This window comes from Miscanthus floridulus, chromosome 6 (genome assembly GCF_019320115.1).
Source record: "Miscanthus floridulus cultivar M001 chromosome 6, ASM1932011v1, whole genome shotgun sequence".
NCBI classification, from domain to species: Eukaryota; Viridiplantae; Streptophyta; class Magnoliopsida; order Poales; family Poaceae; genus Miscanthus; species Miscanthus floridulus.
The window spans coordinates 7341347-7366815 of record NC_089585.1 but is presented as its reverse complement, the minus strand read 5'-3'; the positions used below and the strand labels follow the sequence as shown (position 1 = coordinate 7366815).

At 48.4% G+C, this 25469-nt stretch overlaps 1 protein-coding gene and 1 long non-coding RNA gene across 2 annotated transcripts; one reads left to right on the top strand and one right to left on the bottom strand.

Moving 5' to 3' along the window:
- Window positions 1–2914: 2914 nt before the first annotated feature.
- Window positions 2915–6814, bottom strand: LOC136461590 (uncharacterized). The gene is made up of 4 exons (XR_010760388.1): window positions 6552–6814; window positions 5036–5315; window positions 4233–4708; window positions 2915–3902 (listed from the first exon to the last, which is right to left on the bottom strand). It is a non-coding gene; the product is annotated as an uncharacterized lncRNA (long non-coding RNA).
- Window positions 6815–20881: 14067 nt separating this feature from the next.
- On the top strand, window positions 20882–23120 carry LOC136457537 (protein IQ-domain 26-like). The gene is made up of 3 exons (XM_066457566.1): window positions 20882–21490; window positions 21782–21973; window positions 22094–23120. Exons 1-3 carry the CDS (start codon window positions 21050–21052, stop codon window positions 22853–22855), a joined length of 1395 nt encoding a protein of 464 aa, XP_066313663.1. The 5' UTR covers window positions 20882–21049; the 3' UTR covers window positions 22856–23120.
- Window positions 23121–25469: the final 2349 nt, after the last annotated feature.

Here is a 25469-nt window from a genome sequence, read left to right as displayed (position 1 = left end):
ATAGCCCCTTTGGAAAAACTAGCCGTTGCCATACCGGACGCATACCAGACATGTCCGGTATGACTTACACTACCCCAACGATAACTAAGTTATAGTGACATTGTGAGGCGTCGAAACTCCCGATGAATGCCAGAACTCCCGACCGTCAGAACTCCTGACCCTCAGCATATTTGAAAACTATGATAACTGAGTTAAAGTATGTGAGGTGTCAAAACTCCCGACGTATGCCAAAACTCCCGACCCTCAAGGCATTTAAAAACTAGCCGTTTGTCTCTAGCTGTCCATACCGGACACGTCTGGTATGAATACCAGACACGTCTGGTATGACCAGGACAGTGAACTCTTCAAGTCAGTTTAAGCGCGAGACATCAGAACTCCCGACCATTGCCGGAACTCTCGACCGTCGAAACTCCCGACGAACCAACCCGAGAACAACAACTTTACCATTGCTGGGCAAATACCGGACACGTTCGGTATCCATACCGGACACGTCCGGTATTGCCAGACCAGCAGAAAACAGGTTAGCTCTTTTATCTCTCAAACACTCAAAACTCACATGGGTTGGCATGAGCACTTATGAATAATTATCTATCAACATGATACATCTCTCTTAATAGTACGACATACCTATTAAACTCAAGATCTAATAAAAAATGAATTTATACTGCTTAAGTTGATCTCTTTTGAATTGATGCCGTCTCTTTTAATCTTCATCAAGTGAGGTTGCCAACATGTTGATATTGATCTTTATACTTGAGCATAGCCATCTTGAGCACGTGACTTGATTTCATTCATCAAATATGAATAACTCCAAATGCATCAAGTCACTTTCAACACTTTGTCCAATATAGATTTGATCCTCCACATCAATATGACCATCATAGCTTGATTAGTACCTCAACTAAATACAAGTACTTTCTTCTTCACCCTAGCTAGGTTCTTCGGCCGCCAAGCCGTCGCTTGCCCTTCACCCTTGTTTAGTACCTCGAAGCCTTTCCTTGCTATCTTCGTCATCTCAAGCCATCAAGTCATATCTTGTGTTGAATCATCCATTCATTTGTATTGTTATCTTTTTTATTTCGATTTAGCAAGCTTCAAATATGAGACCGTTCCATATGCAATTCCTCATGTCTCATCAACTAATTTTCACCGGGCTTGCTTTCACATAGTACATGGAAATACCACAATAAATAAGCCTTTGCATGAATTTCATTTGCATTGTTGTCTTGTGCTTGAACTAGATTGTTTATACAACAACACATAATTTTGGCTTTCATTAAGTGCCTGTGAGATAACCTATTACATATCCACACTTAGCAAACGGGTTAGCCCTTTAATAACGCTGTCATTCAATCATCCAAACCCCACTAAAGGACTAGATGCACTTTCAATCTCCCCCTTTTTGGTGATTGATCATAACTTGATTAAAGCTTACAAAAGAATATAAATATTTAAGCTTTTAGGTTCAATGATTTATGAGAGGCTCCCCCTTAATATGTGCTTATGATTAGAATTCACAAAATGACCTCAAATGTCAATTGCACATAATAAAACATATAGGAGACTCCCCTAAATCATTGCATCCGTGGGGTGCAAGTGTATATGACAAAGTAAAACCGTGATGCATATGACAAGATATATCACACAAGAATAAATATAAAGGCATCACATTAAATATTTTCATTCTAGCATGCATAGTCCTTATGAAAATAAATATAACACATGTATATCACACATAGCACTCATTACACATTTTCTCAAGTTAACAAGCCACTAATATATAAATAAAGATCATGTCTCAAGATATACATAGATAAAGCATAAGTATAAGTCTCATCTCTCACATGATACAATCTATCTCAAACTCAAGATACACCAATGAAGCTCAGAAACTAAAATGAAGCTCAAGAAACTACAACCTACAGTACATATCTTCAGGTACAAAGATAAGCAAATGAAACAAACATCATGAAGCTTTAATCAGTCTCTCTCTCCCTTTGTCATCTATCACCACAAAGATCCAACAATGACAAACTAAGGACAAAAGAGGCTGCAAGCTATCTCTGAAAGCTGAGATCACTCATCATCATCTTCATCTCTACCAACATCCTCATCATCTAAGCGTGGAGCACCGGCTAGACGAGAACCACCCACACCCCGTAGTAGCCGAAACCACCTGTGAGGTCACTCCACCAGTCTGAAGCATACTCGTCTGTAGCACTAGGACGTGGCTGAGAGTGAGTAGGCACTCGAGCCTGGAGTGGTAAAGTATCAGGGTGCTCTGGTGCCTGCTGCTACTGCTGCTCCTATCGCTGAAGGAACTCAACAAACTCTATGTCGTACCTGCCCTGCTACTGCTCCTTAGTCTCAGGCTCACTAGCTGCCTCATCTAATAGTGGAAATCTAAGAGGATCAAGCTCAAGTCTAGCAGCAATCTGCTTCAGAGTCCAAGTGTCCTTCCTCCTAGCCTCCCTCTCCTTCTGCTGACAGGTCCGTATGTCCTTGCACATCCCAAAGATAGCACTGAACATCTTACGAATAAGACTACGGCGACGTGAAGAAGAATGTGAAGGAGCATGTGGTAGAGGGGAAGCTCGTCTTGCTGTTGCACCACCTATAGGTGCATCTGCCTCTGGTGTTGCTGCTGCTCCTCCTGGTCCTGTTGGAGGTACCCTAATCTCTGTCAAGTCATCTACTATCTTCAGGACTTTATGCTTCTTGTCATACTCAAATGTGTGTCCTGTGACCTTCTCAATCATAAACATGATGTAAGGTGCAAATCCACAACCCTTGAGGGGCCTCTCTCCCACAATCCTGATCTCTGACCAAATAAAGTCAAAACACTAAATGACTATGCATCAGGTGCCATCCTGTGGAACAGGTTCCTAAAATAATCTACAATGTTGCCCTTGTCTCCTCCCTTGCAGTCAATGGTCTTCCTAAACATCCTATCTAGGTATCTATAGGTAGGGTGAAGACTTAGAACCTTCCCCACCGCTCCTCTCTCACCTCTTGGTGGGTACATGTAAGCGAGCTGTTCAGGAGGTAATACCTGCTCTGTGTGGATCCTATCTCTCTGAAGGTCCTCCTCTGAGAAGCCAAGAAAAGCTACAAAGGTGTCGTAGTCAACACTGTACCATTAGCCCTCAAGCATCCAATGCATATGCCTCAGCTCCTCTTCCACAAACAGAGTGGCATAAAACTGTGCAATGACTTCAGAGTTCCAATCATGCACAAACTCCATGAGCGTGTATACATCTGTGCGCTGACAAGTGGCAATAACATAGTCAATGGAGGATTTTCATAGCTCTCTGACATGTTTCCAATCTATCCACTAAGACTTAACTACCACATGATTCCTAACAAGTATCACACTAGTGTAATAATCTAGATAGAACATAGTGTGAAAGCGATGATCATACTAAATCCTAGGCAAACCTCTGGGATCAATCCTCCTCTGATCTCTTGCTCTCATAGTCATACCCTTTCCTCTGTAGTTGACTCTGACAACATAGTTGGGTAAAACAAGAGCATGTACTTCAAGGTCATAGTCCATGCCCTGACCTGGGTGGTGCACTGGAGGTGCCTGCTGCTCCTCTATCTCCTCGGAGCTGTCACCATTATCTGACTCTCTGTCTGAGTCTCTGTCAGTGCTCTTCCTTTTCCTGTGCTCAAGTCTATAATCCTTAGTTTTATCACCAGAAGAGGGGCTGCTATCACCATCACCACCCTCTTTGTACTGTGGAGCGCCCCTAGTAGCTCTAGAGGGTCTCCTGCTACTGCCCGGCTCCTGCTGACTGAATCTGGGATGCAAATCCTGCCTAGCCTTCTTGTATTTCTCCAAAGCTGAATCATGCCTATGCTTGGACCTAGGCTCATGTCTTCCGCTCATGGTTGTTGTCCTGTATCCAAAGATTTGCAAGGAATATTAGATATATGCCCAAAACTTAATCTCGAATTGCAATTAGACATAGAATCTTTTATCCATGGTTTTACAATCACCTTGACATGCCACTGTCATTAGGTTTGCAAAACGTAGATACAAAAGAAACTAAGCCTAATAAACAATTCTCAAATTGGATTGAATCAAAAGGAAGCAGAGGGCCTGCTCTGCTGGGTCATATCGGACGCGTTCAGTAGGCATACCGGACACGTTCGGTGTGCACGCCCAGCAACCCTAACCAGGGTCCCTAGATTCAAACCTTCACGGATAAAGTAGTGAGCTGAACAACCTCTCTGGATTTGCCTCCTGAACAACCCCTGATCACAAAAACACCAACAAGCTAGCTCCCAGGTTTTGATCTCATTCTCCAGGAAAGGCCTGTCTTCGGGAGATCCGATCCTGTGCATGCCAGGAGGCGGCACCATGCACTTTGGCTTGTTCTTCAATTCTGCATGCAGGGGTGTTGTTGCTTGGTCTTTGAATGAAGCTAGCTAAGTGTCCATGTCATTGACACTGTTGGCTTGTTCTTCACCAGCATTTACTTACTTTGTTTCTTTCATTCATCCTACCACGCCCAAGGAAGCTGTGGTCAAGATGTGCTGTATTACTACGGATGAAGCCGAGTATTCCAGAGAAACGAAGCAGCAGTTGTGTTGGAATGTCTTCCAAATTCATCGATCAGCTGCCAACGGCTCTTGACAAATTTTCACTTGGTCAAGAAGCAGTGGCCCCCATCCTCTGGATCTCCGAATGCAGTTCAGGTGCCTGAGATAATCGGAAGCAAATGTCACTAGAATGATATACACATGCATTATCGCTAACCACCTATAACAGCATGATTGAACATACTGTAAAAAGATTGATGGCTACAAGGTGTCCAAAACTCTTTTTAGCATTGCAAGTTGTAACAAAATATAAAAACTAATACCGACAAGCTGAAACAATACTCCTCGTTATTTGAATCTCAAAACCACTATTAATAAGAAAATAAGCTTAATTTAGCCTCTGTAGCATGGATGCTCCATAGTTGACCATCATTCAGGATTCAGGACATGGAAAATAATGCAGAAGAGAAAGGAGAAAAGAACCCACCTTCATTGACAAGTCTAAAGACTTCCTGTACAGCTCATTTGCAAGTCCCTACAAACAACATGTCTGAGCTTTAGTTTCCAATCAATCCAAATTGCACCTGACATTGCAGCAAGAAACGGAAGTTTTTTGGAAGGAAAAAAAGGCAAAATCATAGTTCTTTCATGGATATTCCTCCAGATGCTTGCATGAAAACCTGACTGCATGTGGCTCAAGCCCCATGCGAACAGTTGCAGGTCAGCCAGTGTCACCGGGAACATGGTGCGGTGCCATGTTGCTCGTCCTAGGAATGCAAGAACAAGAACAATCAATCTTGCATGATCATACAAAGTCAATTATGTTCATAGTGATTATTGTTGCTACATGTAAGAATTTGCCCTTTTCTTGCAGGTTGGCAAACCAATCAATAAATTCAACATAAATGTGCAGATTGTCAGTGTAGTAAGCGCAAGAGCCCTTGAAACAAAGATATCAGCCATAGCGCCAGACATCCCAGTTACAGAAGAAATCTGAATTTTCAAGAGCTCTAAAAATTATTTAATGCATGCAACATGCAAAACTGAATATATAAAATTAACTATGTGTCAGTTTAAGGAGTTAATTAAACATTAACTGAATATAAAATTAACAATGTCAAACTGCTGCTGAACAAATATACTGAAACTTACTACCTGAATACTTGAACCACGATGGGTTACTTTACTTGAAACTATAATACTAAAAATAGACCTTTGAAAAAGCAAAATACTAAAGACAACAGATCAGCAAATCCAAACCACCCTATACTAACAACACTACCGCCTTGTTTAGTTCCAACCTAAATTCCCAAAAAGTGCTATAGTACCTATCACATCGAATGTTTGCGGCCCGTGCATGGAGCATTAAATGTAGACGAAAAAAAAACTAATTGCACAGTTTGGTGAGAAATTGCGAGACGAACGTTTTGAGCTTAATTAGTCCATGATTGAATACTAATTGCCAAATAAAAACGAAAGTGTTACAGTAGCCCAAAATTCCAACTTCCTAAAACTAAACACGCGCTACAGATCCAAATTAGCATATGGCACAATACACAAATTAGGGATCTGAGCATCAGATATTTTTGCATTATTATGGGGGACAGAGAAGGCATGAGATAGTGTCGAAATACCTGTAGAATCTGGTGAATCAACACCAAATATACGCAGAATCAACTGATAGATGACTGAAAAATTGAAGAAAACGGTGTCTGCATATGGGTGTGTGTGTGTGGGTGGGTGGGTGGGTGGGGGGGGGGGGGGGGATCATTCAGAGAACAAAAAAAATCAAACGGAGGCAAACGACATGCACATAGGATTCAGGTAATGGGAAGAGTATCTGCGCCACGACAACAGTAGCACGGACGAGCTCTCCCATCGGACGGGTTGGGGGAGGAGAACGAGCTCTACCACCGGATGGTTTGGGGGAGGCGATGAATCAACATCGACCAATACACAAGCATAGAAAATGAAAACATCCGATTAGGGTAAGGGAAGAGTACCTTCGCCGCGACAACAGCAACGAACGAGCTCTCCAACCGGACAGTTTGGGGAAGGCGATGAATCAACAGCGAGCACGGCACAGGGGTTTGGGTCCGGCTGGACGGCGGGCGTGGGGTTCAGGCGAGCGAGCGGCGCAGAGCCGGAGCAGGGAGAGGCGCTACAACATAGGGAAGCAGCGCCTCCCCCGCTTCTGGAAGATGAACAGGGGAAGGAGTAGGCTGGATATTTCGAGAGGAAGAAAGACTGACAGAGGAAATGACGGCAAAACAGTCACGATGGCATAGGCGCGGAGTTCGAAAAAATAATTAGGCCCACGGTGAGAAGCCAGCCCACAACGACAAAGCGTAGCACACAAAAAGAATCGACTGATGACGAATAAAATAATCAGTCGATTGATGATTAGAAATTCCGTTTTTTATTAGAGTTTTGTTCAAAGAACCTACCCTAAACGTCGATGGTTCAGGGGATAAATCGCACCAAACATCCGGCCCATTTCGCTCCACACCATCGGAGGCCACGAAAAGCGTTGGTTGGTTCCGAGTGTAGCCACGCGGAGGTGCGTCCGCACAGACGCAGCAGTTCGATGACCCCGATCCAGCAGCGTTCGCGGATGGCGATGGGTCCGCGCGCCACACCGATCCTCGCCGTGGGCCGTGAGCCCGTGAGGGATAGGATTCCTACTGGTGGATTGGACTACAGTACATTTGATTAGGAAAAGCCCGCCGCGCGGTGCACGCGAGGCGAGGCGAGGTGGGCCTGGGTTTCCCTCCCTGGCTGGCTCCCTGCGCGCACGCACCTCCAGGCGGCCAGCAGCCAGGTTGACCGTGACCGGGGCGCTGATTGGTGGCGCGGGCATTCAGGCCCCGCTGCTCCTCGGCGGGGCGAACCCCAAAGGGTAAAGAGGCGGTGCGGTGCGGAATCCCATGGATCCGAGGATTTCCCTCCCCGGAGCAGGCCCTGTTGCCGCATGGAGGGATGGCTTGCGGGTTCAAATTCGCATGATTGGGCTGGGCCCGTTCTCCCTTCCTTCCTTTCTTTTTGTTCAAACCCAGGATTCGTACCGCTACGTGACACCCGAGAGCCGCCAAAAAGTAAGTATACACCCATTACAACACTCGCCACACCAGCGCTACTCCGGCAGATATGGGAGCGCTGCACTGTGTCTGTGTGCGTCACCATGCACCACCGCGCCTTCGCCAAGGAAGCTGCAGCTTTGCAAGACACACGCCGGAGTGCCCACTATGCCACTACCGTACGGCCGTGTGTACACAAAGGAGAGCGGGGTTCTCTTCTCTGTGCGTGTGTACACAAAGGAGAGATGCTCAAAGCTGCACTGCTAGCAGTAGTAGCTTGCTTTGCTGGGAGCCCCCGTGCAGTGCATCCACCACCTGTACTGTATTGTACGCCCCGGAGCCTTTATCTGGGTGACGTCCACGCAAAGATCCTTTTGCGCCATCATCGCGGCCGCTTTTGCTTTGCAGGAGCAGCAGTGGCCAGCGGCTGCCCACAGCCAGCCCAGCCTTGCCGAGGCCGGCCGTGGCCTCAGCCTCTGCCTTGGTGCTGCTACAGTACAGCTACGTGCTTTTGCAACCCATGCACCTGAGGTACGAGTACGAAACGACCTGTAAAAGTCAAAGTGTTGTGGCGTGGCGTCGCGTTCACGAGACGGCGGGGATCGGATCGGGGAGAGGCGCCGGCCGGCCGGCGCGGCAAGCGGCGCCCGTGCTACAAACGAGGGCTGCTGGATTTTTTTTTAATTTTAACACTTTTTTGAACTTAATTTTAAATCTAGCACTTTGGGTTTTTTTTAACTAACACTTTTGGCCGCGCCTATTGCCCTGGCGCGGCCAAATGCCTGTACCGCGCCATGCATGGTGGCGCGGCAGAGGGCTGACGTGGCGGCGACCAGAAGCGCTGACCGCTGATGTGGCAGGGCTCTGCCGCGCCACCGATCTTGGCGCGGCAGTGCCGCGCCCTGATCCATGGCACGGCAGAGCCGGGTATAACCTCCGCCGTGGCCCGTGTGCTCGAGCAGTCGCCGTTCTCCGAGTAGCGCAGCAAGGCTGGCCGCCGCGCCCGCGCCTACCCGCCGCCGTGCACGCCTTCTGCCGCGGCCGCGTCCGCCCACGCCAGCCAGGCCGCTGACCGTTGGGTGCGGCCGCCGCGCCTGCACGCCGGCGTGCCTCTCCCTTCGGCCAGAACCTCCGGTCACGCACAGCGGCTGCCCAGCGCCCACGCCTCCCGGCCCGATCTTGCGCGTTGCAACGAGATACTCCACTAATATAGTTAGCACAGTTAATAAAGTTAGTAAAATTATTAAAGTATAGTTAGTATAGTTAGTAAAGTTAGTTAGTTTAGTTAATATACGTAATATAATAAGTTAGTATAGGTAGTAAAGTTAGGTAGTTTAGTTAGTAGAGTTATAGTATGCCTTGTATAGATGTTAATATTTGATTAGTTAGTATAGTTATAGTTAGAAAATATATTAATGTTAGTATGGATATTACGTACGATGATTTCGACGATTTAATGAAGTTTCTTGAAATGCTTCTGCAGATGGATTGTTGTGTTAGAGTTTTGTACGGAGGAAGTGTTAGGAGAGAGGATGGTATGTTTGAGGATATGGAAGAAGAAATGAAATGGTTTGATGAACCTCCTAGCTTCAACGACCTTTGTGTCCGTTTGAATATAAAGTTTAGCGGTGATTTCACACTAAAGAGGATGTTTCATATTGGAAAGACTAGGGCACACTATGTCCTCATGCCCTTGCATGATCCTGCTCACTGGTCCTGCTACACTTGGGTTCTCCAAGGTTTCAATGTGCCCATGGCTGAGGTGGTGGTGGAGAATGGGTACAGGATGCATGGTGTTTAGGTTGGCCCATCCATGGATGGTTTTGGAGGCAATGAAAAAGATTAGGGGTTGAAGGGGAAGCAACTCAGGATAATATGGATTTGGACGGTCAGTTTATGCAGGAGCAGTTTCATTCAACTGCAGTAGGCTGTATAAACAATGACTTCGATGTGAATGAGTTCGAATGAGAAGAAGAGGAGCAGGAGGAGGACAGGATCGGTGATGTAGTTAGTAGTGATTCAGACGATTCTGATGATGACCATGGAGGTACAGATGTTATGACAACAACGGCTGATGCCATGCCAGTACCGGTACATACTATGTCATTACCAGTACCAACAGAGGTTTTGCAAGGTGTCCATGCTTAGGATAGACTAGTCACATATTTAGCTGCAGATGATATCCCTTATGATTCATGAGCCAGAATTAGCGAAGCGCAGCAGTATGTTCCACCACCACCTTACACAGCGACTGAGCTTGAGAAACTAAGGTCCAAGAACGTACCTTTCAGGGGCGTTTCGAACTATAGGGATGCCAGCATGACGGATATGGCAGTTTATGATATCGATCTTCAGATGTGTAGGAATTCATTGTATAACCATAAGACAAAAACCCTTAGGAAGGGGATGATATTCAACACAATGTCAGAGATGAAACTCTTCCTTTAGAACTATGTTGTGTACCACCATAGACCGTACACCATCACTCATTCGGACCAGGAGTTGAGGTACCATTTGATATGCAAAACGGTTGTCTGTGGAGGTTAAATGCATGAAGCAGACAGAGCGATGGCAAGTGGAGGATAACTAAAGTTGATGAACCCCACACTTGCCTAGACAAAGGGGAAGGAAAATCATTAGCAGCTCACTGCACGTTACCTTACCCATCATATATTGGGGCTCGTTGATAACAATAACGACATCTCGGTGTCTTCTTTACAACAGTCCATATCTAGATTCGTTAGGTACGATATGACGTACAGAAATGCTTGGCGTGCTAAGCAAATTGCTCTGACGATTCGATGGGGTACTTGGTAGGAAGCGTACAATAGGGTGCCCCACATCTTATGTGCAATGCATTATTACAACCCTGGCTTGAAATGGTTTGTGGACACCGGAGGGATGTTTTTTCGGGACCCATTGAGGCATGTCATCTATTGTGTGTTTTGGTCGTTTGCGCAAACGGAACATGCATTTCAGTTTTGTCGGCCAGTTGTACTTGTGGATGGCACTTTCCTGACAAAAAAGTACAGAGGCACCTTTGAAAGGTCCTAATGGCTAGAGGGGGGGTGAATAGCCTAATAAAAATTTCTACAACAACACTTAACCAAATGGTTAGACAATTATGAGGCGAAGCGAGTGTTGCGCTAGCCTACTCAAAATGCAAGCCACCTACCACAATTATAGTTTAGATAGTGTCAATTCACACAAGAGCAATGACAATACCCTATGTTAGTGTGCTCTCAAAGGCTAACTAAAGAGCCACACCAACCAAGCAAGCAAGCTCTCACAACTAGCTACACTAAAGAGCTTGTCAACTAGTTTACGGTAAAGTAAAGAGAGTGGTTAGGATGGTTATACCGCCGTGTAGATGAAGTACCAATCAATCACAAAGATGAATAACAATGGAGACCAATCACCTCGGAATCAAATGATGAACACAATGATTTTTACCGAGGTTCACTTGCTTGCCGGCAAGCTAGTCCTCGTTGTGGCGATTCACTCACTTGGAGGTTCACGCGCTAATTGGCTTCACACGCCAAACCCTCAATAGGGTGCCGCACAACCAACACAAGATGAGGATCACACAAGCCACGAGCAATTCACTAAAGTACCTTTTGGCTCTCCGCCGGGGACAAGGTCAAGAACCCCTCACAATCACCACGATCGGAGCCGGAGACAATCACCACCTCCGCTCGACGATCCTCGCTGCTCCAAGCCGTCTAGGTGGCGGCAACCACCAAGAGTAACAAGCGAAATCCGCAGCGAACCACGATCACTAAGTGCCTCTAGATGCAATCACTCAAGCAATGCACTTGGATCACTCCCAATCTCACTATGATGATGAATCAATGATGTAGATGAGTGGGAGTCCTTTGGCTAGGCTCACAAGGTTGCTATGTCAATGAAAATGGCCAAAAGATGTGAGCCACAGCCGGCCATGGGGCTATAAATAGAGCCCCCATCAAATAGAGCCGTTATACCCCTTCACTGGGCAAAACGCGTTCTGACCGGACGCTCCAGTCGTGTTGACCGGACGCTGGACCCCAGCGTCCGGTCGCTCGCAGACGACCACGTGTCCTGATTCCAACGGTCACTTGACCTGACCGGACGCTCCGGTATAAACTGACCGGACGCTGAAGGCCCAGCGTCCGGTCGTTTCCAGTAAGCTCCCGAGCATGACCGGACGCGTCCGGTCGAATGCGATCGGACGCAGCCAGCGTCCGGTCACATTCCAGCTACTGTGTCACCGTACGTCAGCGCGACCGGACGCAGCCTGCCAGCGTCCGGTGCATTCAGATCTAGCGTCCGGTCAGTTGACCGACGCTGGCATCTTTGCGACCAACTCGATTTCAACTCTAACTTCTTCACCCTTGCTCAACTGTGCCAACCACCAAGAATATTGCATCCGGCACAATAGAAAATAGACATTTCATTTTTCCAAAAGCGCCGAATCCCGCCTCGCAAGCTCGGCGGGAGGGAGAGAGGGACCCAAACCCATCTCAACCCTACAAACACCTTGTGCACAAGTGTTAGCATATTTTCACAAATATTTTCAAGGGTGTTAGCACTCCACTAGACCCTAAATGCATATGCAATGAGTTAGAGCATCTAGTGGCACTTTGATAACCGCATTCCGATACGAGTTTCACCCCTCTTAATAGTACGGCTATCAAACCTAAATGTGATCACACTCTCTAAGTGTCTTGATCACCAAAACAAAATAGCTCCTATGGTTTATACCTTTGCCTTGAGCTTTTTGTTTTTCTCTTTCTTCATTTCAAGTTTAAGCCCTTGATCATCGCCATGCCATCACCATTGTCATGCTATGATCTTCATTAGCTTCTTCTACTTGAAGTGTGCTACCTATGTCATGATCACTTGATAAACTAGGTTAGCACTTAGGGTTTCATCAATTCACCAAAACCAAACTAGAGCTTTCAACCTTGATGATGGTTGCTGCTGTTGATCCTGAGGACCAGATAGTACCCGTGGCATTTGCTTTGGCAGAGGGAGAGAACAATGAATCATGGTCATGGTTCATGTGGCTTCTACGTGTGTAAGTGCTTGGCCCAACTCGCACTATATGTTTGATCTCTGACTATCACACAGGGCTTCTTAATGCTGCAGCTGAGCATATAGATGGGTTTCCGCCTCTAGTACATAGATGGTGCATGAGACACTTTGCCGCTAATTTCTGGCGGCGTCAACGGAAGCAGGAGGTATGTGATAAGGTAAAAGCTCTATGTTGTGTACGTATAGAGCACCAGTTCAAGGAGACAAAGAGAGAACTAGACAAGATGGTAAATGCAGCGGGAAAGGCCTGGTTAGAGGCACAGATGGAACAGAAGGCTCAGTGGGTGTTAGCCTATGACGAGGGGGGTTTCAGGTATGGCATTATGACCACTAACTTCTCGGAGTCCTTCAACCGTGTATTCACCGGAGTTCGATCGTTGCCTGTGTCTGGAATTGTTGAGTTCTCCTTTCATAAGTGCAATGAATATTTTGTGAAGAGGTGGGAGCTTGCGCAGAGGAATATAGCTGAGCAAGGGCGTTTTGGAAAGGCCGGAGCTAAACATTTAAAGAAGGCCGAGGAATTGGCCAAGCAGCACACCGCTGAGCCGTATGCATCCCGCCGCCATATCTTTAGTGTATGGGGCAAGGGTGGCACAAGCCTAGGCGGTGAACGTTATGGTGGACGAAACTACCGAGTTGATCTTGAAAAGGTAGAGTCAGTTGCAACGTCCCTTAGATCATGGATGTCCCTTGCTCTTATATGATCACGGCCTGTAGGGTTCGTGGATACAACTATGAGGATCTGTCATATATGTCACCCTTGTATCTCCGTTCGAACACCGTTAGTATTTGGGAGATGAGCTTTGAGCCATACCTTGACCCAACACAGTGGCCACCTTATAATGGTTATGACTACGTGTCGCATCCGGATCTAATGAAGGTAGGAAAGGGTAGGAGGAAGAAGAAGCGACTGAAGGGGGACATGGATGCTATGAGAGGGTGCAGCGAAGACATGTACGACGGGGGAGACTTCAACAAGACCCGTGGTAGAAATCTTTGCTCCGTTTGCAAATAATCTGGCCACAAGGCTAGCCGGCATAGAAGACAGCAGGTGATTTCATATTGTGTTCGTATTGCATAACAAGTAGTTCAAATTTTGCAATGCTGCATAATGTTAATCTAAAAATTGTTAATTTGAATACTGCAACCCTTTGTTTATCATTTTGTAACAGGATGGCCCCTCCCACGCCGCACTAGCTGATCCCTCTTCTTAATGTGGAGTACGACGACCCCCTTCTTGTACCGGACGATAAGGTTCATTACGTTGTGGGACTTAGTTCATTACGTCAAACTTATGTCGAACGAATATTGTCGTCGAAAACTTGTAAACTCATAAACCAATGAAAATGTTGTATGGCAACTTATCGTCCATTTATTTGCTTCATGTTCGTTTTGTACAGCACTTGTAGTTTTGTACAGCACCTCCGTCTGTAAGCCCACCTCCGCTTGTAGTTCTATAGTTTTGTACAGCACAGACGCGTCGTGGGCTATGGCTCGACAAATGATTACGTTCATTTTAGAAATTTTGAACACATGATACAAACAGATGTGATCACTTAAGATCGATCATGGGTAATCCGAGTACATGATACATGGGTATAATATATCAGTAGTTCAAATAGAATATAAGACAGCACAATAGAATTTCTACTACATGGCTACATTGATCATTAATAAACCATGGAACTAACAAACGGCACAATCAAAAATCCTCAGTTAGAAACATACTGAGTAAGCAACTCGTCGTCCGAGTACCAATCCTTAACCACAACCCTGTTGCTGTGGCTAGGCTCACCTGCGTTGCTTTGACCTGCCTGTCACCTATAGTAAGCGACCTCCACTTTATCTACGGCCGCTGCGGCCTGAGTGAAGAACGCGTCGTCATCCTCCTCCACCTATAAGCCCGCCTCTGCTAGAGCGATGAGCTCGCTCAGTCTGCCACTATTGTCCTCATCCTCCTTCGCCTGCAAGCCCGCCTCTGCTAGAGCGATGAGCTCACTCAGTCTGGCAGTGTCGTCCTCATCCTCCTCCGCCTGCAAGCCCGCCTCTGCTACAGCAATTAGCTCACTAAGTCTGACAGTGTCGTCCTCATCCTCATCCTCGTCCCCCTCATCAGACAACACAATCGGTGATTCAACGGTGCGACCAGCTCGCTTTCTGTGCTCATCTAACTTCTTTTCCTCGTACCTTGCACGAGCCACCTCTGCAGCATGTTCCTCGCTATATCCAATCTCTTCATGTATAAAATGCAATCAGTTAGCAACGTGATTATATTACATTTACAATCAGGCAACGAAAATAGGCGTTCAAGCACTCACTGGCATATAATGCAGCAACATGCTCGTTCAAGACATGCATCTGTACTCTTGTCTTCTCCCTTGCCTCCTTCCTTGCTCTCTTCTCCTCTAACGTCATCCGTCTCTCCAATCCCCATTTGTTAAGCCCAACATCAATCGGGTTATAAATACCGCGCTGTCTAGCAAACTCACGCATCTTTTCTTTGTGATGTTTAACGAATAGGTTGACGTAGTCAGGTCCATATCCCCTCTTCCTTTCAATTAGTTGCCTCTTCTTCAGTTCATCCAAGAACTTAGCTTGACCATCGTAACTTTTCCACCTACATTTCCTAGTGCTCTGTTCAAAAGAAATATTATATCATATATGTCTTAGCAAAAGAAACAAAATATGATTTCATGTTTACCACAAAAATAACGAACCTCTTCGTACTCAACCATATGGCCGCAATAATGACCTATTTCAAGCTCCGAAGGGACTAGACCATAGTTAGAATGAACACCACATTCACACTTGATTAGTGGTGCTTTATAAATTAACCTTTCTTTCTTCTTTTGTTTTGCTTTTGGAGGTCCTTCGGGCCATTTGTTCTTAGGACCATACAACCACTCCTTGAAACAACACTTCGCCATTGAATACACCTAAATAATGTGACATTAGTACATGACACATAGCTCAACATTTCAACACATACACTTTGCACTTACTTCATGTTTGTTTGGACACACAAACTCTAACGTATTATTAGGGTTTATCACGGCTCGGTCTCCGCAATGACACAGAGAAGGTTCCTCGAGTCGTCTAACTGTGGCTAAGTGCTTCTCCTTAGCCGTCATTGGAGGGGGGTTAGGGGGAGGTGGAACCCACCGCTTGAAGTGCTCTCGTGGATGTCGCCCTCTCCACTAATCGTCGAAAAGGAGGTACCTGAGGTCAAACTTGTATGCACCGTCGATCCACTGAAAGAAAAGCACCTCTCATGGACCTACACAATAAAAATTCAATAAAATATTAGTAACCTAGTAATACAAATGAAGAAGAAAAATATACGGAAACAATTACTTACATTAAAACGACTGCACGTGTAGAAGCAACGAGTCGCTCTGTCCGGATGTCTCGATTGAAACACGTCGGCCGGACGACCACAGTCACAATTAGGGACAGGGGGTTCAGGAGGGACGGGAGCATCTTTGCTAGACCCGTCGGGGTACATTTCTCTAGGACGACCCCGTTTTCGCCATAACTGCCCCGAAACATGTCTTCCATCTAATAAAACGGTTCAAATTAAACACCAATCAAAACAACGCAAATTAATGTAAAATGTAATCATTTGCAATGCAACTAAAATATTATAAACAACAATTATAGCAACAAAAATATACATGACAAACATACTTATAACTAAATAATTAGCCTTAACATTAACAAAATCATACTAATATCTTCACCATAGTTCCCAAACATAATTTTCCTACTAACCTTAACTTTCATTCATAATATCCTATCCATCATTCAAACGAAAATAAAATGTGCGTCATTACCTTGAACTAGGACGAGGAGGGAGGGAGGCGGCCGGGGAATGGAAGGGAAGGGAGGGAGACGGCAATGGAGGGCCGGGCTGCCGCCGTTCGTGGCGCGGCGGCCGACGTGTTTGGCGACGGGCGGTAGCGGGAGCGACACCTAGGCCGCTTTGCTGCTCAGGCAGTGGGACTGGTCGCGGCGGAGGTTATACCCTACTCTGCCGCGCCAAGGATCAGGGCGTGGCACTGCCGCACTAAGATCGGTGGCGCGACAGAGCCCTGCCACGTCAGCGGTCAGCGTTTCTGGTCGCCTCCACGTCAGCCCTCTGCCACGCCACCATGCATGGCGCGGCATAGACATTTGGCCGCGCCAGAACAATAGGCGCGGCCAAAAGTGTTAATTTAAAAAAAACCGAGAGTGTTAGACAGTGCCGGTCCTATGATTTTAAGGGCCCTTCGGCGATCTCATCGTAACGGCCTCTCTTGATCATGTATAAAATCTTATAATATATAGGCGCTAATTTTACTTGCAAAACGAAAGCAAATTCAATAACATATTTTTAATTTAACATGTCTGATAATTATCGTGGAACAATATAGATTAAGGAATATATTTGTAGATGTATGATAATTATCGAGGAATAATGTAGATTAAAAAAATAATATATTCGTTTTCTTTTCTCACCCATGACAAATATTTCTTAGGTAACATTATAAAATTCTAACATGTAAATTAGAAGAAAAATATAACTATATGGGTACAAAGTACTAGAAGTCTGAAATACTATACAAATAATTAATTTAAATTAAAAATAAAAAAGAAAAAATACCTTGGGCCTAAACAACTAATCGGTGATCGCAATTCATAAGAAGCAAAGAATCAAGATGTCGTCGCCGTGGAGCCATGCCTGGTCGTCGTCCTCGTGCGCCGTGTCCGTATCTCTGGTAGTCTAGCTCTTCGCGGCGGCGCGGCTCACCAGCTCCACGCGTGTAAGGCGCACGTCCCGAACTCACGATCAGAATGTGTTGTGTGCAGCGTGACTCCTCGTCTCTTCTCTACCCGAGGGTCATGGGAAAAGAAAACTTGGAAATAAATGTCAATGTTATCTTTTTGGACCGCCTACCTAGTTCTATGTCTCTCTTCTTATTAGTTTGCTAATGGCTAATGGACTATAGGACCAAGGGTTTATATACCTGGGCTTGGGCCCCTCTTCCGCTTGGGCCCTCGGCCGTCGCACCTCGTGGCCTACCCTTAGGGGCGGCATTTAAAATTAAGTTAAAAAAATGTTAAAATTAAAAAAAAAAATCGGCTGCTGCGGTGCTGCTGTCACGGCGCGCGCTTAGCTTTTTTCACAGGCCCGGAAGCGAAGACCCGACCCGATCCCCTCGTACGCCTGTGCTGGCCACGTAGTGGGCTGAGCACGCGTACACGCACGCGCTCCGTCCTCCGATCGATCCCCCTTCACCGCTCACGCTGTCTAACCGCTTCTATGCTACTGCTCCATCCCTTTCTCTCTCTCTCTCTCTCTCTCTCTCTCTTCTATAGCCTATACATATATATCCTGCGCTCCTGCACCGCTTACATACCCCGGCGATACGTACGCTGTGCTGCTGGTACTGGTACGTACTTGCGCCTTGTCTCGTCGCAATCCGTCGGCACGACGAAGGATGAGGAGGAGAGGAGCCGGAAGTGGACCATCTGCAATTGTTTGTTTGTATATGCCAGTCAAGCTCGCGGGTAGGAGGTTCAGACTGATTGGTTGCATATGCTGTTATATTTGAGCTGCCACGGATGCAAAAGGAATTTTCTAGCTTGGCTCTACAGATACGTACTTTTTTTTGTTGTTGTTGCTCTGGAGCCAAACTCCCGAAATGCCGACACTTACATAGTTAATGATGTGATCAGTATATATATCAAATGATAATAATACATTTAAAGAATTTTATAAGACATTCTCCGTAATAAGACAAACTAAGGTCTAAGATTGTACTTGCACAAAATAAATAAATAAAAACCTAGTGATAATCTTGCGTTTTTATACAAAATAACTTTGTATAGACAAACGAACAATATCTTTTGAAGCCAAGTCGGTAAACACACGGCCACCTTATTTGACGAATGCAAAGATGAACAATGCTTGGTTAGGGGGTTGATGGGCAGGGGATGGCTAGATTAAAGGCTTCAGAAGACCCCTTGGGGATGGAGGAGATGAGGGAATGGGAGAAGAGGTTATTGGATCTAGGCTTCAGAGTAGCAACTATCATGTCAAATTCTTCATTTTATCCATAATGTTGTGGAGTCTATGGACTACTCGGAACAAAACAGGGGTAGAAAAGAGGTTCCCAAGGCCTTCTAATGATTTTTTCCACAAAATTATTTCTTTCCTATATATACAATGGAAAATTGTGTTGGAGGAGGGAGATGTCAAGTTCCTGAAAGACAATCAGTTATATGGAAAGTGATTAGAGGACTTATGTAAGGAAACTGACAACATAGAAGTAGAAGGGCTTTTATGATGACCAATTGGTCATTTTTGTTTAATCCGTGTAAGATGTTTACTTTTGCTGCTACAGCCTCTTTCTTATGTTTCTTTCTTTGTTGGTTTAGCTTTGTAAATTGGTAACCCTAGTTGAACATGGGTGCTTATGCCATTGTATATTTGTAATGGAGAAGCCAGATTAGAACACGATATCAACCAATCAAAGTTCTTGCTGGACAGGCTGCCAAGATGGCAGCACCGTCGAAGTGTGAGAGGCAGCCAGGCAGGTCCGGCCTGTTCGCTTGAACTTATCAGTCGGCTTATCAGCTACAATCTACAGTATTTTTCTCTCAGAACAAAACAGCTTCAGCCGGCTTTAATACCAGCCGAACATATTGCCATGGGTGCCTTTTTACGAGCATGGACCTCAATGTGTCTTTTTCTTCTTTGATCGTACTCTCTTCGTTCTGAATCACAAGAGGTTTTGGTTTTTTCGCATACATAATTTTTTTGCTACGTACTTAGATGTACACTATGTCTAGATACATGGTATAAAAAGCCAAACTGTGTTTTATTTTTCATTTCAGCGCAGCAAGGAGAGAATAAATAAAATGTATACTAGTAGTCCTTGAAAAGGCAGGCCGGGGAGAAAGAAACGGAAAAGAAGATTTTTAATTATGTAATAAAATCCGGCAAAAAGGGTGTGACTCAGCGACTGCGAGCTACTCCCTCCGTTCCATGAAAAAACGCAATTCGAGTTCAAAATTTTTCCCACAAAAAACGCTAAAGTAGCCTACCAGCCTACTACACCAGGCCTAGGGTGGGGGACCCACACCAACAGCACCAGCCAGACTGTTGCCAGCTCACGCATGAGACTTCTCCGCCCTGTTCGCTTGGGCTTGTTTGGTTTATAAGCCGTACTTTTTCAGTCAATGAACAATATTTTTCTCTCACACCAAATCAGCCAGCGGTACTTTCAGCCATGGCTTATCAGCCAAACAAGCCCAAACGAACAGGGCGCTCATCGTTAAATAAAAAGAAAGAAAAATTCATCCCAACACGCTTTCACTCTCCTCCACTCGTTTCGGCAGGAGGCCACCAGCAGCAGCCACATGCCCGCATCCTCCACTACCGCACAAACCCTGCACCGAAAAAAGAGAAAGAAATCGACCGCACCTTTCCTCATCCTCACATGCAGGCGCCCTCTCCTCTTCCTTCTCTCTCTCGCGATTCCTGAGACAAAGCCCTAGAGGGGTAGCGTAGGGCACTGGCTGGCACGCAGCCTCTGCGCCGCTCCAGCCCTTTGCGCCGCAAACGTCCATGCTCGGCGCCAAAGTTCGTGGCGCCGAGGTCGGCGCCACAGATCTTGGCGCCGAGGTACCGGCCACGTCAATGCCAACTAGGATCTCGGCCAGACACCTCGGAGCCAAGATCTGTGGGGCCGAGACGTGTTACCTCGACGCCATGAGTCCTGACGTCGATCCCCATAGTTCAAAGATGAGTTTACTTCTCAAAGGAGGTTAAATGTAATTTTTCTTAAAAAAAGGTTAAATTATAAAAAACATTAGGGCGCACGCACACTCAAAACCTCTTGGATTTGGGACGGCGACGCCGGCATTTCTTTAATCCCGTCGTCCATCTCGTTCCTTTGCGCAGCTTTGCGTTGCTACTTGGTATGGCATCAGTCAGCCAGTTACACGTCGCACCAAAAACACACGAATATTCAGCTACTAGCGTGAGTGAGAGTGAGAGGGTCCCCCCGGACCCGTCGTCTCTGCCTTCTTGCGCTGCATCTTTCCGGGCGGGACATCTGGTGTTCTTGTCCACTAATGCCCCCCCTCCTTTCTTTTTATTCCAGACCCGCTCCTCCCCTCCTTTCCCTCTCTTATTCAAACTCGCAGTCACAGGCTCCATCTTTTTGTAACGCCGCCGGCCGTTGCCAACGCCTCATTTCATCACCCCCCTCACTTCAGCTGCAGCTCAGTCCCGCTAAGCTTGGAGCGCGCGCCGGCGCGGAGCGGAGCCGAACCTCTCTTGCCGGCTGCGAATTCCGGGGATGGGCAAGGCGGCGCGGTGGTTCCGCAGCTTGCTTGGCGGCGGGAGGAAGGACCAGGATAGGCCGCGGGCCTCCCCGGCGCCGGCGCCAGCCACCGCGGACAGGAAGCGCTGGAGCTTCGCGAGGTCGTCGCGGGACTCGGCCGAGGCCACCGCCGCCGTCGGCGGCAACGCGGCGATCGCGCGGGCGGCCGAGGCCGCGTGGCTCAAGTCGCTGTACGACGACACGGGGCGGCAGCAGAGCAAGCACGCTATCGCCGTGGCCGCGGCCACCGCGGCGGCGGCGGACGCGGCCGTGGCCGCCGCGCAGGCCGCCGTCGAGGTCGTCCGGCTCACCAACCAGGGCCCGGTCTTCGGCGGCGGAGCGGGAGGGGCCGTGCTCGACCCCCGCGGCCGCGCCGGCGCCGCCGTCAAGATCCAGACTGCCTTCAGAGGCTTCTTGGTCAGTGGCTAGCTAGCTGGCTTTCTCTTCTCGGTTGATTGATCCCTTCGTTTTCCACTCTTCTGTGGTCACTCTCCACAACAACACATTCACATTCACGCACAGGCGCACAGCGGCACAGGGGACCATGCAACAGTCAGCTCTCGTCTGATTACTGTTGCACTGTTCACTAAAGATTCTTTTTTGCCCCTCCCCTGTACTTATCACATGCTTAGCTTTGTTTTTTTTTTCTTGCGATCCAAATTCCGCGCAAAGCTAACCCGGTTTGTCTGATGAATCTTTTCGTTGCAGGCGAAGAAGGCGCTGCGAGCGCTTAAGGCGCTGGTGAAGCTGCAGGCGCTGGTGCGCGGCTACCTGGTGCGGAGGAAGGCGGCGGCGACGCTGCAGAGCATGCAGGCGCTCGTCCGCGCCGCCCGCTGCTGCCGCGCCCTGCCGACGCTCCCGTACCTCCACCACCCTGCCGTCCGCCCGCGCTTCTCGCTGGTAAGTCAACTACCAACCTCGAGCCCTCCGTGCCTTTGCGGCGAAGCAAGCTGCAGTCCACAGAGTCCCTGGCTCTGTTGTCTAACGAAGGGAATCGAATCCGTTTGCTTGTGTCGGCAGCAAGAGCGGTACGCGGACGACACGCGCAGCGAGCACGGCGTGGCGGCGTACAGCCGGCGCCTGTCCGCGAGCATCGAGTCGGCGTCGTACGGGGGCGGGTACGACCGGAGCCCCAAGATCGTGGAGATGGACACGGCGCGGCCCCGGTCGCGCGCGTCGTCCCTGCGCACCGAAGACGAGTGGTACGCGCAGTCGGTGTCGTCGCCGCTGCAGCCGCCGTGCCAGCACCAGCACCACCTGCCCCCGCGCATCGCGGTGCCGACGTCGCGCCACTTCCCGGACTATGACTGGTGCGCGCCGGAGAATCCCCGGCCGGCGACGGCGCAGTGCACGCCCCGGTTCGCGCCGCCGACCCCGGCCCAGAGCGTCTGCGGCGGTGGCGCGGGGGCCAACGTCGGCTACTACGGCCACCACCTCGCCGCGGGGTCGCCCAACTGCCCCGGGTACATGTCGAGCACGCAGTCGTCGGAGGCCAAGTCGTCGTCCCGGTCCCAGAGCGCGCCGAAGCAGCGGCCACCGGAGCAGCAGCCGGCCCGGAAGCGGGTGCCGCTGAGCGAGGTGGTCCTGGAGGCCCGCGCGAGCCCTGGCGGCGCCGGCGTGGGCATGACGCACAAGCCGTGCAACACCCGCGCCGCGCAGGCGAAGGAGGCGTTCGACTTCCGGGCCGCCGTCGTCAGCCGGTTCGAGCAGCACGCGTCGGACGCCGCCGCCGCGGCGGCCGAGCGGGACCGCGACGTGTTGTTCCTGCAGAGGAGGTGGTGAAGGTGAACCGACCGATCGATTAATCGGTGCTGCTAATAGGGATTGTTAATTAGGTTCTCATTAATTCCTCGCCCTTTGTGATCTCTGTTCTTCCGATCGCGTCCGTGACCTCTCTCTGCTGTCGTTCTTCTTCCTGCTTGCAATAAGCTAGTGTGTGGGGAAGAAGGGAGAGATTTCTTCCCGTTCCGTATCGTTTTTTCCGTTCATAAACAGTAGTGCAGCTCGATGTACATTCCGCCTGTTCTCAAATCAATCACCATCAAGAAAAAAGAGAAGCTCCGTGTCGTTTCCGAGCCAGCGCAGCGCGAGCGTCGCAACGCAACGATGGCGGCGTCGTTTGAATTTTTCAAACGGATTCCGTGGTGCGCGTGTTTGGTTGACGGTGAGTCGGTGACCGACCGATCCGATCCGATCCGACGCGATGCGATGCGATCAGCACACATGCAGATCTCGGCTGGCCTTATGGCCCCTAAAGAATTGGGAGGGGGAATCTAGACGTTTTCGAACAGAGGATGAGGAAGCAAAGCGCGACACACGCACGTTGCACTCGCAGGTCGCAGCTGCCGGTCCGCGACATAAGACTCCAAAAAGAGCAAGGGGACAACGATGAGGCTGGTGGTGCTGGTGCGTGTGCGGCGCCTGTGGGTGACTGATCCATCGGTGGATGCGCGCCGGGGCTTGCCGGGCGGACGGAGTGGCGCGCATGTGGGCGCCCGGGGGCCCTAGCGAACACCGGGAGGCGACACCCGATCGGTGTCGCGCCCCCGGTCCGCGCCGGGAGTCTTTCTGGCTTGGCACGGTGCCCGCTGTTCTCAGCTCTGATTCCTGCCGCCCGCCCTGCTCCGATCAATATCCTCTACTCCAATCGAGGAAGACAAAGAGGAGACCTCTTCTAGTTGTACTTTAACACTTCGAGATCTTTGGATATATATATTGGATAGTGGTATAAGGCTACACCAATTCCTCAATCTCTAGGTCCCTAATCAACTAAGGTATTTGAAGTTGTCATATTCATGAATTAGAAAACATTAAATTCATTTTGCAACCGTTTATTTTTTTTAAGTAATGTACGATGCAATTTATATGACAATACTATAATATTTTTATCCCTTAGTTGCAATGTAGATCCATGTTGGCATGCAATTTTAGCAGATTTGATTTGTTAGTACCCTATGTTTTGAAAGACGGAGGACATGTGGCGTATACCTGAAATTAAGAATACCTTAAAACTGACTTAGCAACCCTGCTAGCCTTGTCGTGCCAAGCCAGCTGGCGCGACGACAGAGCCCTTTCGCGTCCAGTCGGGCTGGTGCTTCAACCTTACCACACCTGCCGGGTTGGAGCGGCAGTGCACTTTGGCCGTGCCTGTCGGCCTAGCGTGGCAAGCGTAGCACATAAGTCCTATTGTAACTCTTGTTTTTCAAAACAGCTGCCGCGGTACAATAATAACACAAATAAATTAGTAAAGACATTACACAATAGCCATGTTCGTTTGTCTTATAATCCGTATTTTTCAGTTTGTTTTTTCAGCCGGAACAGTATTTTTCTCTCACAATAAATTAGTCGGAACAATGTTTCAATTTGTTTTTTCAGCGAAGAGAACGGAACTAATACAGTTTTCACAAATTAAATGCACACAGAGAAGTCAATACACATCACAGTCCCATCACCTGATTTGGGCCGGAATACGACCGACGGCCAGCGGTCCTACCGTACGTGACACAGGGAGAAAGATGAGGAGGGGAGCGAGGGAGGGAAGGCCGCACACAGGCCTGTATGCACCCCTGGCGCGCCAGGCGGGTTGGCGCGGTAGGGGGGATGTCAGCAGGTCAGCGGAGTGCTGACCGCCAAAGTGGCAGCGTTGCCATGACAAGCGTGCCCATGTGGCAAGGCGGGAAGTTTGACGCGGTCAAATAAGTTAGATTTTTTTTTAAAAATAGACTAGGATTAGTTTTAAAATTTATTTTAAAAAGGTTTATACATACAAGGAACGGGGAATCTTGGCCAAAACGCTGTCACTCGCTACGAATTTAAAAACCGACGCAAGCAGCACGTCAGCCTAGTTGCTTGGTGGTCCACCGCACCATCTCCATGCATGCATGCCCATACACAGCAGTCCTAGAAACTCAGCGGCGAGGCGGCCGCACGGCACAACAACGAACCAAGTGATGGGACGCCACGGCCACGGCCACGCCACTGCTCACATGTTGGAAGTTTGACGATCGACGCGCGGCGCGGATATTCCAGCGACGGGAGACGCGACAGCCAGAAGAACCACACGGCCGGCCGGCCCCAAACCCAGAGCGGCCGCGGCTGACACCGCCGGGGGCGGGGCTGCCGGGCAGTCCGGCAGGGAGCAGCACGGAGGGGCCCTCGGCCCTCGCGGCCTCGCCTAGTCGCCTCGACCTCGACATCTCGTCTCGCACGGAGCGTGCCCACGCCCGTACGGGCGTGCGTATGCAGTTATGCACAGTCAGCGTCGACCCACCCACCCACCCGTACTCACGGTTCACTGGAGCACTGTGTGCGTAGGGGTAGGGCCAGGGGTCCTGTAATTTGTTTTTTAGAAATTGGAAAATTTCTGGCTTCAGCCTTCTTCTAAAAAGAAAAAGCA

What these genes read in the sequence shown, in the direction of transcription:
- LOC136457537 (XM_066457566.1), top strand. Translation starts at nt 21,050, where the DNA reads ATGGGCAAGGCGGCGCGGTGGTTCCGCAGCTTGCTTGGCGGCGGGAGG. An exon ending in CTGCCTTCAGAGGCTTCTTG is followed by an intron (nt 21,491 to 21,781) that starts GTCAGTGGCTAG and finishes TTTTCGTTGCAG; the next exon opens with GCGAAGAAGGCGCTGCGAGC. An exon ending in TCCGCCCGCGCTTCTCGCTG is followed by an intron (nt 21,974 to 22,093) that starts GTAAGTCAACTA and finishes TTGTGTCGGCAG; the next exon opens with CAAGAGCGGTACGCGGACGA.